This window comes from Vigna radiata, chromosome 8 (genome assembly GCF_000741045.1).
Source record: "Vigna radiata var. radiata cultivar VC1973A chromosome 8, Vradiata_ver6, whole genome shotgun sequence".
Classification (NCBI taxonomy): domain Eukaryota; kingdom Viridiplantae; phylum Streptophyta; class Magnoliopsida; order Fabales; family Fabaceae; genus Vigna; species Vigna radiata.
Window position 1 is genome coordinate 1,867,507 of NC_028358.1, and position 16,331 is coordinate 1,883,837.

The window sequence follows — 16,331 nt, forward strand, 5'->3', positions numbered from 1 at the left end:
AAGAGGATAACTAACTTGACTCAAAGCATTGAAATAGAGAAGAAAGAAATGGCGACGGAGAAAGAAGGATTTGTGGAATTGAATCTCGACGAAATTCTGATGGATGTCATTAATTGAATAAAGAATTTTGAGGGAAGAAGAACTTTGAGCCAACTTACCAAAACTCTTAAAGTTGAAAACATTTGTACTCTGCATGATGAAGTTCTTGTCTTTAGGAGAACCATGATGAAATAACCTAATTGGGTCCTATGGCACTGTGCTATCAGCAAAAGGAACCAACATGGCAACAAGGAACAAAAGGAGGTGGTGTTGTATTGGGAGAGCCATAGTTTCTTCAATTTCCCTTTGTGTGAAAGTGAGAATAGATGGTATCTTTAATGTAAAAAACATATTCGTACAAATATTTAATAAATCCAAATATATCAAATAAGAACATTTTTTCTGTGAAATAAATATAAAAACATGTTCGTACAAAAATTCAATAAATCCAAATATATCAAGTAAGAACATCTTTTATGTGAAATAAATGTAAAAACATGTTCGTACAAAANTAAAAACATGTTCGTACAAAAATTCAATAAATCCAAATATATCAAGTAAGAACATCTTTTATGTGAAATAAATGTAAAAACATGTTCGTACAAAAATTCAATAAATCCAAATATATCAAATAAACACATTTAATCATATTCAGATTTACAAGAATGAAAAGCGGAAGCAGAAAGACCAACCTCCATGTTGTATGCTTGCCTAATTTCTGGTTTCTGAACCCTTGCTCTTAAAACACGATGGTGATGTATATGAAGGAAAGAGTAGGCTCAGTGACCTGATATGAAATTTTCTGTATTCTGTATTACTCCAAAAACCATCACAGAGTATTTAACGTTAGAAGAGATTGTGGTGGGAATCATGGGCACACCCACACACCACTAGTGCAGCGAGGGGATATTACCGCGGTTATTTTTTACTATACGTCGCGGTTTACGAACCGCGGCATATTTAGCCGCAGTAGTAAGTCATAGACTTTAGGCCGCAGTTATAACTGCGGTCAAAAAGTTGGGGAATATGCCACGGTTGTACAGGGAACCGCGGCCTAAACCCATTTTTTTTTTTAAAAAACAATTCCAGTATATGCCGCGGTTCGAACCATGGTAAAAGACGCAGGTATATGCAGCGGTTCTAGCACTAACCGCGGCCATACATGTGTTTTTTAAAAAAATAAATAAATAAACGAGAACTAAATGCTGCGGTTGGGGTCACAACCGCTACATATTCCCCTGCAGTTTTTTAAAATTGCAGGTCTGTTTTTGTGATATCCACTACCACAAAAACAGACCTGCATATAAAAACATGTACATAAATTCAATTTCAACATAACAAACACATGTTCAAATGTATTTCAACATCAAATAAAGTACAAAGTCTAATAAAATACAATCTAATCAAATGCAATGTTTAAATCTAATAACTAGGAGCTATTGTACAATCTAATTATATACTTCGCAGCAGCGTTCCTCATGAATAATAGTGGCTTCTTAGGAATTGGTGTAGTAGTCTTGAATTTCTGCACAAGACAATTCATATTAATTAGTTTATATGAATTCTACATTTGGGAAAAAATCAAAATTTGTTATAAAGTTAAATATTACCGTTTCCCAGCGAGTTGTGATGTGAGAACGAACAATATGGGTCATCCAATACATTACATAGTATCCACACTCATATGACCCATTTTGTTTGTTACACTACAATATATCATCACAGTTGTATATAGTTAGTGAATAACATTAAAATAAAACAACTATAACAAAGTTTGGCTTTAGCATATGTCAAACCTTGAGAGAAATCCAAGCAATGTTTCTGTTAGCAATTGATCTCCCACCCATCATCACAATTGTTGGAATAGAACTATATATAAAAAAAGGTTTTAGCATTCATTTATATAACAAAGAAAGTCCAAACATTGAGGTTCTTACCAATCAATTGCTTGTCTGAGTTGTGTGGGAGGAGGTCTGTGCAATGAGCAGAACCACAAAGCATAGTTCTCTTGCATAGACATAACAAGAAGCTGCCAATGGCGCCTGAAATTCATAATAACTTAACTATTAAATATTAAAATCACATATGGAACTTTATTATGTTAACAAAGTTCACTTACCCGGACATATAAGGCAAAAAGTATATTTTCTTGCTGCTTCCAAAACTTCTTATCTGATTCTAGTTGATCTGATCAAAATCATTTGATTCATGAATTGATTGGGGATCAATGAATCCATAATCATCAGAACGCCCCAACTTGTTACTGACCCCAGACATATACCTGAAATCAAAAATTAACTTTGAGAATTATTCTAAGATCTCTAAGTGAGATCACTTTAGTGTATGAATGAATATTGAGGCTCCTTCAAGGGAGGTTATCCCTAATACTCTGACGGTCTTTCATTCTCAAATAAAGAGGATCGACGCGAGTGGTGAGAGTAGTGGGAAGTCCTAGGGTAGACGCTTTCACTGGAGGTCTATTCCGCGGTAACGGACTAGCCTTGTGTGTGGTCGGGTGAAACCCCTCGGCAATGGCTTTATAAAGCAGTAGAGTCCACCACAAGTGCACAACCTGCCCAAGATCAATATTCATTCCTAGTCCGGATGAGTCTAGGTCAATTAGGATTTATTTATGTTTGATTGGTTGTTGCTTGTATCCTCTGTTTCTTGAAAATGCATTGAATATGTTTATGTTTTAAATACTAGCTCACCCTTGCAATGTATGTGTGTATTTTGCATGTTTCTGGTCTTCCCTTCTTGCGATGATCATCCTACTTTTGGATGTGAGCAGAACCAGTAGATGACACGCCTTTGGAGCAAGCTCTGGACAGTGGAGATGTAGCTCCCACCTCTTAGATTTACTTTCAATTTCTTTATCTTATTCCATTTTGAAAGACTTTATATATGTAAAGCTTTTAACTTGTCTTTATTTTAGATGACTGTATAACTATATACTAGCATCATATCACTCCTAATGTTTTCTAATATTACAGTTGTTGCTTTCCATGTCTATATACTTGTTATATAATTTTGGGACGTTACATAATAATATATATATATATATATATATATATATATATATATATATATATAAAAGCAAGATAATATTTTCAATAAGAATATAATGTAAATATGTGTTAATTAATCTGCAAATATTTATATTTATATTTAGTAATAATTAGACCAAATGTATAATAAAAAAATAAGTAGAACTGATTTTAAATTGATAACAACCACATAAAATTACATAAAGAATGAAGTTAAGTTTTTATACGTTATAATAAAAGCATAACTGAACTTTCTCTTCACATTATGTTGATTTTTAATTTTTCCACCAACATTTACGAAAACTTAATTAGCCCGTTTTAGTTTTATTTAATTAATGTTAGTTTTAAAATATACGCACTACAGTTACACAAACAGTGAAGTCAATTCAACACAATTCAGATAATATAATATAATTATTAATGAAAAAGTATAAAATTATTTTATTTAATCTACTTTTTTGTCCTTATTGTATTATCACATCTTATATTTGGTTTTTCCTTTTTCTTTTAAAAAACTGAGCCCTTATTATATTAATTTATTCAATTTCTGTTCATCGCTTAACTAAACAAATATGTAATATTTAACAAAAATGTTAATGCATTCACATAGTTAAAACTGCTTAACTAAATTTACAGAAAAAAAAAAGATAATCAAGTTCAACAAAGGATAATAATAAGAACAACACAAAATTAAAAGTGATAAAAATGAAAATTAAAAGTGATAAAATTTTGGACTATGCTGTTTTTCTTTTCCCAAAAAAGTTGTAGGGTTTCAAGGGTTGGTGAAGAAAGTGAATTACCCAAATTGACCCTAAGTATTGGACAGTTCAACTCTTGGTGGATTGCACTATGTCTTTGATTAATATTTAATTAGTCTTTCAACTTTTAATTAGTCTTTATTATTGTATTTTCATTTAAAACTTATTAATGTGTGTTTCTTCAATTACTTCCACATTCATTCTCCCTTTCTTTTCTTCTACATTCATTTATATCACACCTTCTTTTCTTGGAAACTTAATGTCCATAGCTTTTGAATTTTCAAAAATGGAGAAACATATAAAATAATTAAAATTTACTATTTTATAAACTAAAATCAAAATTCATTTTGCAATATTTTTTTTTCCATGTTTTCAGCTAAAGTTCATTTTGTTTTCTGAACTATAAAATATAAAATATCAACACTGCTTATCCTTATTAAGAGAACTTGTTTCACAAAAATGAAGGTTTTAAAAGAAATGTCACACTGTCTTTATTGTTTATTAGGCAATCTATTTATATTAGATTTAATAATTAAAATAGTTTATTAAGCATAAAACAAAAATGGTTATTTTTGTAAATCATTCACTTTGTCACAAAGTTCACTAAAAAAGTGTTTAAATTTAAATCATGTTTTAAAGAGGTTTTTTTTTTCGATAACATTTTTCCTTAATTGGTAATAAAATCTCATAAAAGTGACTTTATAAAATAAAAAATACATATTGTTTTTTATCTTAAATAGTACAGTTTTTCTTAATGTAGTATGCTATTTTGTCACGTCCCATTAATTCCATTTCTGTAAGTGGGGGACAAGCTATCAAGTTTCATAAATTCCTTACACGAGAAGGACACATGTCATCGAGACGGAATTCAAGGTTGCAGAAAGTGGAATACAAGTGACACTAAGGGATTGAACTGATCGATTTTTGGTGGTAGTATTTGAGTTGGAGTTTTAATTTCTAGCCTCTTTAGGTACGCAATTCTTCTTCTCCATACTTCTGAAATTTTAATTTTCCTCCTTCTCTCTAAAATCCTCCTTCTCCTATCTAGAAACCTCAACGTTCTTTTTAAGATTCCGACCACCTCCTCCCTTCCGATCATCAACCTCCTTTTAGAATAATTCTTCCTGGTATCAAGTTCTTTCACTTACACCGATCAAAATTTCATTTGGACAACTTTGGATTTTTGGAAGTCCTAGAAGTGGTGTTGTAAAGGACTTAGAAGTTTAGCTTGGATTATAAGGTAAGGGAAGCTTATAAATTTAATTATGATTATTTTCGTATACATGATTTATGAGTATATGTTGTTGAATGTATGATCTTGCTGTTGTGAATTTGCATGTTTAATTCTTGGTATGAAATATTTCCTAAGGTTACATAACTTAGTAAAAATATGAGTCTGTAATCGAAAGGTCATTAGGATCGTTCGGTTTTCCCTAAAATGTTCGGTCTTGTATTATGGTATTGAAACTTAATTACCTTGCTTGTTTAGTTAGCTACAATGATTCATCCATTCCAGAACGTTCGGTCTTATACTGAACGTTCTACTCTGACGTACTCAGTCACAGACTGATTACTTAGTTTCATATTAATTATATTTCTTAAAATAACGTTCAGTCATATATTGAACGTTCGGTTTATATTGACAATAATTATTGAAAGTGCTCGGTCATAGATCTAGTGCTCGATCTGAGAAGGTACTCGATCATAAATTGAGTAGTACTCGGCCTCATATTAATTATATTTATTATAATGTCGTTCGGTTTCGCTTATTGTTATTATTATTCACTTTAAGAACGTCCGGTCATAAACCAAGCGTTCAGTCATACAAGTGTTTGGTATTATACTGACACTTAATTTATGAAGCATTTGGTTTCCATTTATGAGTTTCTTATTGAATTTTGTTCGATTTATAATATTATTTATTTGAAAAGTGTTTGGTCTTACACTGACACTAAATTTCCTAAAGAGTGTTTGGTTTTGTACTAGCACTCGCTTTATTGAAGAGAACTTCTATTGGTCAGAAAAGCATTCGGCTAAAATTATAAACTTTGTGTTCAGGTTCCTCCAAAGTCACTTATGTCATTGGCAGTACGTTCTCCCTCATGTATAATTTTATATTTCTTGATTCCAATAGTGTTCGGTTTTCCTTTCTATCAGACCGTTCGATCACCTGATGGAAATCCTTGTTGTGTTTGGTCTATTATTTTGTCTTTAACCGTTCGGTCACTTATTGAATCCCTTTTGATACTCAGCTTCCTCATCACCGTCTGGTCATTTTGTGTCCATAAGAGAAAGAAGTAAATTATGAACAAGATTATTATGATTTAAGAGTATTCCAGGGAGGAATAGCTCATGATTGAAATTGTATTGGTAAAGTATGACCGTGGCTAAGGCTTAGGTTCTGACTCTATCCTGATATTCTGTGATTATGCCTTCTCAGATAGAGAAGGGTAACTCATGTGTGGGAATGGCAGGAGGTCCTTTAGCCTCAGAGTATTTCTATACCGAGGTGGTTCCACTGGACTAACCTCGGGTGGCGGTCTGTTGAGTGTATCCCAGCTAGGTCCACCCGGGTGCAGAGAGCGGTGAGAATACATGGTCATACCGTCCGGAAAGTGTCTAGAGGAATTGGTTATGATGATATTACCGTTCGGTTTTTAAATGGAAATACTTGACTTATGATTTATGATTGAGATATTGATGTATGTGATTCATGTGTATGTTTTGAAAAGTATATTGAAAATGATTAATTAAATTTACATAAGCTTACCCTTATCTGTTCTGTCTTGTCTATGTTGTCATTCGGTATTTGATTGTTCGGTTTGTTCTCTTCACTGCAATGATCATCCCTTTTGGGTGTGAGCAGAGGGTGATCATGAAGATACAATGGAAGATGCCCTGCAAACAGAGCAACCCTTGGACGTGATGCTAGAAAGTTGTACAGGACCGTCCGGTCCTTAGTATATGATTTAATTTTTGCTTAGTGTATGTAACCATTTGGTCTAGATATCTCTTTTGATGTACCGTTCGGTCTTGAACTTGTCATAGGACTGTTCGATCTTAAATTGTAAATTTTATCAGACTTCTATATCTTGTACAGTTTTAATTCTATATGATATTTTTATATTCTCTTTGCTCCTAAGTGCTTATCTCTTACTGTTCTTTATTATTATTTTGGTTTAATAGGTTTGGAGGTCCCTATATTTGGAGGTTTGTTTCAATTGGATCCTCCAATTTTGAAAGTGATCAATTAGGTCCCTAATTTTGTCAATTTGAATCAATAAGAATCTTTCCGTTAAATGCAGTTAATGCCGTGAAGTTTTTGAACATGTGACACGCTGACGCTTCCAGGTGACATAGTTTCAAGTGCATAGGTGGATTATAAAAGGGTGAAATCCCTTTTAATTTAGGAATTACACCCTTTTAATTTAGGGATTTTACCCTTTTATAATCCACCTATGCACTTGAAACCATGTTACTTGGAAGCGTCAGCGTGTCACATGTTAAAAAACTTCACGGCGTTAACTGTATTTAACAGAAAGGCTTTTATTGATTCAAATTGACAAAATTAGGGACCTAATTGATCACTTCAAAAATTGGAGGACCCAATTGAAACAAACCTCCAAATATAGGGACCTCCGAACCTATTAAACCTATTATTTTTGTTAACTCTTAGAATAAATTATAATTTTTCAAATTATATTTATTGGAATGTTACATATTTCCTATATATATCATTTTCTTTGTGACAGTATTTACTAGTTTAAACATGGCTCTAATTGTACTTGTTACATTTCAACAATGGGTTTTTATTTTGTCTGCAGTTTTTATTATACAAATATTTCATACATTGTAATATGCAATTTTAATATTTTAAATTTTAGTTACGCTAATTCAGTTTTTTTTTTTTTTCAGTATCGTACTTATCTAATTTTGTCTTTTTAGTTCAAATTTATTTACACACTTATATGATGATGTCATGTTAGCATATTCTCGATGAATTATTTAAAGTGATTGCGTAATTTTCAATTTAATAAGTAAAATGTAAATCATAAAATTTTCTTAATAGTACAACATTAAAATTACCCTAAAATACCAACAAGCCAAATTAGAATTTAGCAAACTTAAAAGGTACACTCATCAAATTTAGAGTTATGTTAAAATTTAGGAAATTTAAAATACCAAAACCATGTACATGTAAACATATAAATAATAATTTGAAATAAAATTTTATATGTAATGGCTAAAATTTTAAAATTAAGCAAGTATAGAATAACATTGACACCACAACCTTAGACAATCCCTTTTGTTTGTGATAGTGGGGACGTGCTAACCAAACATAATCAATTAGGGATGTCTCAAATATTGAATATAGATCACTATGCACCAAAAAAACTAAATAAAATCACCAACTAATATTCAAAACAAATAGTCAACATTAGCTCATAGAAATTATAATATTTTTCTCTCTTAATAAAATAGTTTAGGATTAAATATATTTTTTTCATGATATTAATCCTTCACTTATTTGTCATTTTGGATTTTAATTTGTTTTACATAATTTTAATTTTTGGGTAACCGTTTCTTTCTTTATATTGTAACAGATGGAAAAACGCATTATACTCATAAAAAAAAATATGTCTTTAGCAGTGAAAGTTATAATTATTTTCTCTTTAAAATTTTAGCCAAATTTAGTTTTTAATTTTATAAATGTTTGAATTTAGTTTTTTCAACCAAATTTTATTAAGTTTATTTAACGTTTCAAATCCATTTCATGATACACTAGTAAAAAAATAGGGTTTATACATCGCTCATTATGCCACGGTTCACCAGAAACCGCAGCATAATGGCAGCATAATGGTGCGCGGTGACAGTTTTGTAAATAAATCGAACATATATATGTCGCGGTTCCTCGCTTAACCGCATCATATACCCTAGTCAACCATCACCTTTGACGCCACGTCAAGAAAAAAAATTAAATTACAGGGAAATAGGCCGCGGTTCTCTGAGCAACTGCGGCATATTCACCCTATTCACCCTGCTACATTCTGACAGCCTATTCTCCCTGTCACCTACTGACATTCTTGGTGTTAAAGAAAAAAAGAATAAAACTAAAAAAGAGGAGAATGAAAAAAACTGAACTTGATGTGTTTTGCAATGAAGGAAATGCTCTCTATTTATAGGTTAGAAAAGAATCAATTAATTAAAAAAAAACTAAAAAACATAAAAATTTTAACGTTGAATCAATTAATTATTTGAACGTTATTATTAAAAAGTTAACGTTGACAATTAAGAGTTAACTTGGCAATTAAGAAATAAAATTTAATGTTGCCAAATACTAAGGTTGCAAAAACGTTTTCATATTTTGCAATATAATAATAATATATTATAACATTTTTATGGATTAATTCTTCTTTAGATAACTTAAATTTTGGTATGATTTCTCGATAATATTTCCTTTTCTTTATTTTTGTTATGAATTCTCATATAATGGTATATAATTGTTGAGCTTTGAAAATGTTTAAGATTTTAAAGTCTTGTAATATCTTCTATAAAAATATATCATAACTTTTATAATGAATTCACTATATTTGTCTCTTTTTTCTAACAATTCAAATTTAATTAAATTTTCTTTCTTTCCCTCATTTTCTTCTCCATAAAAGAAAAACATTAAAAAATATTACCTCAAAATTTTGGATTAATGGATTAGAGTTGGGAGAAATTACTACTGTTGACCAATTTTTTTTTTTTAAACTTAAACTATTATTTGTTCCAATGATTTAAATGACTTTGTATATATATAATTTATAAATGATATTAATTATTATGCATATGTTTTAAGTATTCTGTTAATGTATATTATATTGTTAGATTGATGATGTATATGGATTACAAAATATAATTGTGTGATTAATATGATTTGGTAAATAATGTTCTTAAAATTGACATTAATTGAATTTTACTAAAGTGAACGAGAATTATTTAAGTTATATAATTGGTGTTTTGTCAAAATATTTTCAAATAGTTATTCTAATTAGTGTTTTGTCAAAATATTCTCGATTCAATTAAATAGAATAAAGATGATTACAAAATATAATTATGTGATTAATATGATTTGGTAAATAATGTTCTTAAAATTGACATTAATTGAATTTTACTTAAGTGAATGAGAATTATTTAAGTTATATAATTGGTGTTTTGTCAAAATATTTTCAAATAGTTATTCTAATTATGTGTTTTGTCAAAATATTATCGAATCAATTAAATAGAATAAAGATGATTTCACAACTCGTTTTCTATTCACAACATTAACAATTTATCTATAATAATAATAATAATAATAATAATAATAATAATAATAATAATAATAATAATAATAATAATAATAAGACTAATTTGAATTTTTTTAGAGATATAGCTATCCATGAATCAAACACTTATTTTTAATATTTATAATTATTTGTGTATGGTTTAAGAGGAAAGGTTAAGGTAAGGAGGATTATAATCCTATTTTGGTATTTTAATAAATAAACTAATATAACAACACTTATCATTTTTAAACATCTATATATGTGTGTGTTATATCATTATATGCACATCTATATGTGAGTGCATGTTTATAAATTTGCAATTATGATAAGCACGTTTGGATAGTGGTTTGTTTGGCTTTCGTGGAGTGAATGCAATGCATGTTGTCATATTCCCTAATTTGAAAAAATCAATAGTGGCATAACATTAATTCACATCATATTAATTTAGTTCCAATTTCCTCTCAATGAGGTTACTCATGATATTTTATTGGATTAAATCTACTCCTTTTTTTTTTTCATCATTGTGTAGTTTTCTCAATCTTATCCTATTCAAATTTATCGAAACATACAATCCTTTCAATTTTTAAATTATAAGTTATGTTAGTCTAACTTAATATATTATCTAATTATTAAAAAGAAAAACAATGTAAAAGCTTATAGTTGAATATTGCTATTAATGTTTTACAAAATATTGATGAATACTAAGCATTTTTTTTGTTAGAAATTACAAATATATTTTGATACTCAACCTTAATGTTTAATTTTATAAAATATTGTAATTAAATTTTTATAAAGATCAAAATTGTATATTTACAAAACTATAAGAGCTCAAGATAATTTAAGTCTGTTTTTTTTTTTTTTTGTTTAAGTGTTTATAAGTGTTATTTCTAACGGAGTTTTTTTTTTTTTTTGCGAAATTCTAAGAAATTAATATCTATGAAAAGAATGGATTTTTTTTTATCATTTAATCGAAAACAAAAAAAAAAATCCATGTAACATACTGTCCCTTTGGTAACGGTGTGATATTTGGACATCCAAATTTCTAACATCAAATTTTATGTTTAGCAAAAATCATTTTAAAAAAATTAAAAAGAAAAAGAGTGAAAATTTTAGTTGTATTTAGTATATAAATTATTATTTTACCTATTTATTAATAAAAAGGAAAAAAAAAGAGAAAAATATGTAGAGAAGATCAACCTGTCTATGAATATATTTATTTTTTTATTAAATGGGAATTTTTTTTTTTGGGAGTTTTATTTTTTATTTATTTGCTTTATGAAAAAAATCACAAAATTATCCATCTAGATATTTTTATAGCAAATGAAATTTGGGATTTGACTCTAACAAATATAGAATAGATAAATTTAGTGGTTGATAACATGTTTGGATATGTAATAAGCATGTAGTATTAATGATTATTTCGATTAACAAGTAATAATGTTTATTTCAATTTTAATAGTATAGTTAATTGAGTTCAACGTGTGGTGCACATGGAAGATACAAATTAGCATGCAATTGGAGAATTGATTACCCTAATAGGATCAAAAACAGATCATAATTAACGTATAATAAAGCAAATTAAGAAATTGGCAACACAAGGGGAGAGAGCAGAGAGACAGAGAGAGAAATAACACAAACAATTATCACCGGCGAGGGCCTGTCGTCCGCCGGCGGTTGAGAACATTCTGAAAACAGATAGACAGACAGAGATTGCAATTTGACCTAATTGCACATAACAACAACGACGTGACAACCACGTTTTGAAAACCCACCAAATCTCAACCGTCCACTCCAATTGTCGCACCCTTCTCAGCCCTCTGATCACCAACGCGTTGTCTTGGCTCTCTCATTAATTCATTTCTCTAACAGAAAAAACCGCTACAACTCCTTCTCTCTTTCCTTCTTCGTTCCATCCCAAGCTCTGGTTTTTTCCTTCCACCACCACCCTCACGCCTTCAAAATCAAAACCCTTTTCCTTTTACGTGCATTTTCGTTTCTCCTCTTCATCATTGCCTAAAGGGTTTCTTGGTTTCTTGGTTTCTTGTTCCAGCCATTGATGTAGCATTTTTAAAAACTTTCCAAATCTTGAAAAACCTTTTTTTTTTTTTTTCATTATCTTTCCATCTTTGGTACCCTTCTCTCAGCACGCTTGCATGTGCATGCCTCCCCACTATGGGGCAAAAACAAAATATTAGTCGTTCAACGAGCTTTCTCGCATCAATTGCATTGCACCATCGAGCTAATATGGTATCATAAACAAGCCTTTTGTTTTTCCTTTGGACAAAACTTAGGTGTTGTTCTTAGAATCAGAGTTTTATATTAAGAATCTACGTTTTTAAAGATTTGCATTAAGGATAATATAGGTAAAACTCGAATTCTTATTGAAAAACACCACACGAGATAACTATCTGTTTCTCCTTTCTTTTTCTTTTTTTTTTTTTTTTTCTCTTTGAGGAGAAAAATAAAATTGAGTTTGAGGGTTTTATTGTTTTTGTTTGTTATACCAGATGCTTGGAACAAGGAGAAGTATCTAGTGTCAGATGGGAAACAACTGTGTTGGATCGAGAACCTCTACTTCTAATGCCGGAACTCGTGGCTCTGCTATTTCTAGTTCATACTGGTGGTGTCGTGGACAAAAGAAAGATTCTTCTCAAGCACAGAAAGGTGGCAAAAAGAAGACAAAATCCGTAGAAACTGTTCAAGATCAGCCTCCAGAGATAGTGAAAATTGAGAGTGATGAGGTGAAGCCTCCTCGTCAAGCCACAGAGACTATACCACCTCCGGAACAAACAAGGGCGCAGCCCCAAAAACCAAAGAGGCCACCCAATGTGAAGAAGCCGGCAAGTGCAGGCCTCAAAGCAGATTCTGTTTTGCTAAGGAAAACCGGCAACCTTAAGGAGAACTACAATTTGGGACCAAAGCTTGGACAAGGCCAGTTCGGAACTACTTTCCTTTGTGTGGAGAAGGCTACTGGGAAAGAGTATGCATGCAAGTCCATATTGAAGAGGAAGCTGGTAACAGAGGAAGATGTGGAGGATGTGAGGAGGGAAATTCAGATAATGCACCACTTGGCAGGCAGTCCTGATGTGATCTCAATCAAGGAGGCTTTTGAGGATGCTGTTTCAGTTCATGTTGTTATGGAGCTGTGTGCTGGGGGTGAGCTCTTTGATAGGATTGTCGAAAGAGGGCATTACACTGAGAGAAAGGCAGCCAAGCTTGCAAGAACAATAGTTGGTGTCATTGAGTCTTGCCACTCTCTTGGAGTCATGCATAGGGATCTTAAGCCTGAGAATTTTCTCTTTGTTAATCAACAAGAAGAATCCCCTCTCAAGGCTATAGACTTTGGACTTTCTGCTTTTTTCAAACCAGGTTTGTCAAAAGTGTTTCTTTGTTTCTTCCCCATGTGCAATTCATTGTTAACATCTATCTTCAGGTGATTGCTTTTGGTTTCTCTAAGAGTTGCCATGGGCCAATGATTCTGATTAATATCCATTAGGTGTAAGCTGTGACTTTTATATTGAATTTAATATCCATGTTTGACAAATATCATGTTACTGTGATTATATTACTAAGAGTGCAGTGATAATCGACAAGCACATGGATGTGAGAAATTTCTGCATTGCTATACTCATATAGTAACCCTCATCATTTGCAGGAGAAATTTTCAATGACGTAGTAGGAAGTCCCTATTATGTAGCACCTGAAGTTCTACGCAAGCGTTATGGCCCCGAAGCAGATGTATGGAGTGCTGGTGTCATCATATACATTCTCTTATGTGGGGTGCCTCCATTTTGGGGAGGTAATAGCTCCTAACATAACTAGCACAATATGATCCAATCATTTTGGTTACCTTTTACTGAATCTTGTAAGCATATGCGATGACAATATAAAGGTTTTACATAGTCATCCGACAAATACAATGACAGTAACTTTTTTCCTTCCTTAAATGTTCCCTGGTTGTAAAATTTTAATATCGATTTTGTTACTTGGTAACAGAAACGGAGCAAGAGATATTCGACGCAATTTTGCATAATCAAGCCGATTTCTCATCGGATCCATGGCCTTCCGTATCTGCAAGTGCAAAAGACTTGGTCAAGAAGATGCTTGTCAGAGACCCTAGTAAACGGATATCAGCTTTTGACGTTCTTCGTAAGATTATATACTACAATCCCTTTTAGATGTCAGTGAAACAAAAGTTATTACTCTCACACCACGTTTGGCAAGTGATAATACATTTTATATTTTCTTCAGCTCAGCCTTCTTTATTCTTTTAGATGGCAACAGTTATGTTTCATACACCTGCATCACTTAAAGTTCATAAATAAGTTACTCATTCAGTTTTTATTAAAATTCTGTATGTTAAATATTTTAATTTCATTATCCAACACATTTATGGGAATATTGTATCTTGGGATGAAAGATTAAGCACATTGTATTACTATTTTCAGAAGTGAGTGTGTTATAAAATGGTGGAACTTGAGGTATTCTACAATATTGTTGATGAAGATGTCCTGAATTATTTGGCAGGTCACCCCTGGATTCAAGTTGATGGAGAAGCTCCTGACAAGCCGCTTGATTCTGCAGTTTTAAGTCGCCTAAAGCAGTTTTATGCAATGAACAAACTCAAGAAAATGGCTCTCAGAGTAAGTTATTTTTAAGTCTCTAGTCTCTTTTCATGATTGTATTTATTTTTCTTCTCTAAGCATGGATGTGTTTGAGAATAAACTGAGCAAATCTCTATAAGAGTACACACCATCTCTATATGGTGCTCTTGTTCAATTCTACTCTATATGAGACACTTGTACAAACTCTTTGATCCAACAGGATAACTATAGTTTATGCAATTTTTTATTTTACTTACAAAGTTGAATATGGCATCTTATTACTATTATTGCTGCTAAATTGTATTGCTTAATGTTGGAAATCTCTGCTTAGATGTCCAAACTTAGCTAAATTATTGCTGTGTTATGCAGGTTATAGCACAGAATCTCTCTGAAGAAGAAATTGCAGGGTTGAAAGAAATGTTTAAGGCGATAGACACAGACAATAGTGGTCAAATTACTTTTGAAGAACTCAAGGTTGGACTGAAAAAGTTTGGTGCTAATCTCAATGAATCTGAAATTTACGACCTTATGCAAGCAGTAAGTGTTCGGAATCATCTTACTTTATTACATTAATTTCGTAAAATTAGAGATTGATAATAGGTGATAGCATAGGAAAGGTAAACTTTTTCAATAGTACATTGTTTTGAACCATGGAATCCAATTTTGTTATGGATTCCAGGCAGATGTTGATAACAGTGGCACAATTGACTACGGAGAATTCATAGCTGCAACATTGCATCTCAACAAGGTTGACAGAGAAGATCATTTAGTTGCAGCTTTTGCTTATTTTGATAAAGATGGAAGTGGCTACATCACCCAAGATGAGCTTCAACAAGCTTGCGAAGAATTTGGCATTGGAGATGTTCGCTTGGAGGAAATGATCCGAGAAGCTGATCAAGATAATGTGAGTATAGATACACTATACATACATACATATTCAACAGTAACATATTTTTATTGATTGACAGAAGAAACAAAAGAAATGAACAAATTGGACTACTTTAAGATTGACATTACAATAATTTTATGGTATGATAAAATTCCAAATTTTGATGACTCTGTGTATGCTTTGGCCTCTCAGGATGGACGAATAGACTACAATGAATTTGTGGCTATGATGCAGAAAGGCAATGCAGATTTGAGTAAGAGGGGACGAAAGGGTAGCACTAGTTTTAGAATATTTAGGGAGGCATTACCGGTGTGTTAACTAAGAAATAGTGGGTGAATTTCTATGTGTATTTTTCTTTTCTATCATTTTTTTTGGTAAATTAGCATTTCCTCAACGGTTTGCTGAGCTTAGTATCTCTTGAGGAACTTCAATCACTTGTATTGCACACAGAAACATTAACACATAGCCTTACATTATGGATAAAAACACTGATTTGGCAACTTTGTTTCTCAAGTCCTGATCTTAAGTTGAGTTAGAGCAAGAGTACTACAATGAAGTTCAAGTTTAACAAGACAAAATGACTTCACTACAGAGTTGGTAAAGAGGAGTTTTCAAAGGGGTTTTTGTTACGGTTTTACAGTACAATTGAAGTTCAAAGTGTTATCATGATATCTGATATCTGA

At 31.4% G+C, this 16,331-nt stretch overlaps 1 protein-coding gene across 2 annotated transcripts; it reads left to right on the top strand.

Annotated features, from left to right (window-relative positions):
* The first annotated feature begins 11,765 nt into the window (after positions 1–11,765).
* LOC106770752 (calcium-dependent protein kinase 26) lies at positions 11,766–16,331 on the top strand. 2 transcript variants are annotated; one of them, XM_014656547.2, is made up of 8 exons: positions 11,766–12,518; positions 12,663–13,524; positions 13,811–13,954; positions 14,152–14,304; positions 14,683–14,798; positions 15,129–15,296; positions 15,439–15,663; positions 15,841–16,331. In XM_014656547.2, exons 2-8 carry the CDS (start codon positions 12,696–12,698, stop codon positions 15,964–15,966), a joined length of 1,761 nt encoding a protein of 586 aa, XP_014512033.1. In that variant the 5' UTR covers positions 11,766–12,518; positions 12,663–12,695; the 3' UTR covers positions 15,967–16,331. The 2 variants fall into 2 exon arrangements, with proteins under 2 accessions (XP_014512033.1, XP_014512032.1); XM_014656546.2 differs by having other exon boundaries at positions 11,766–12,402.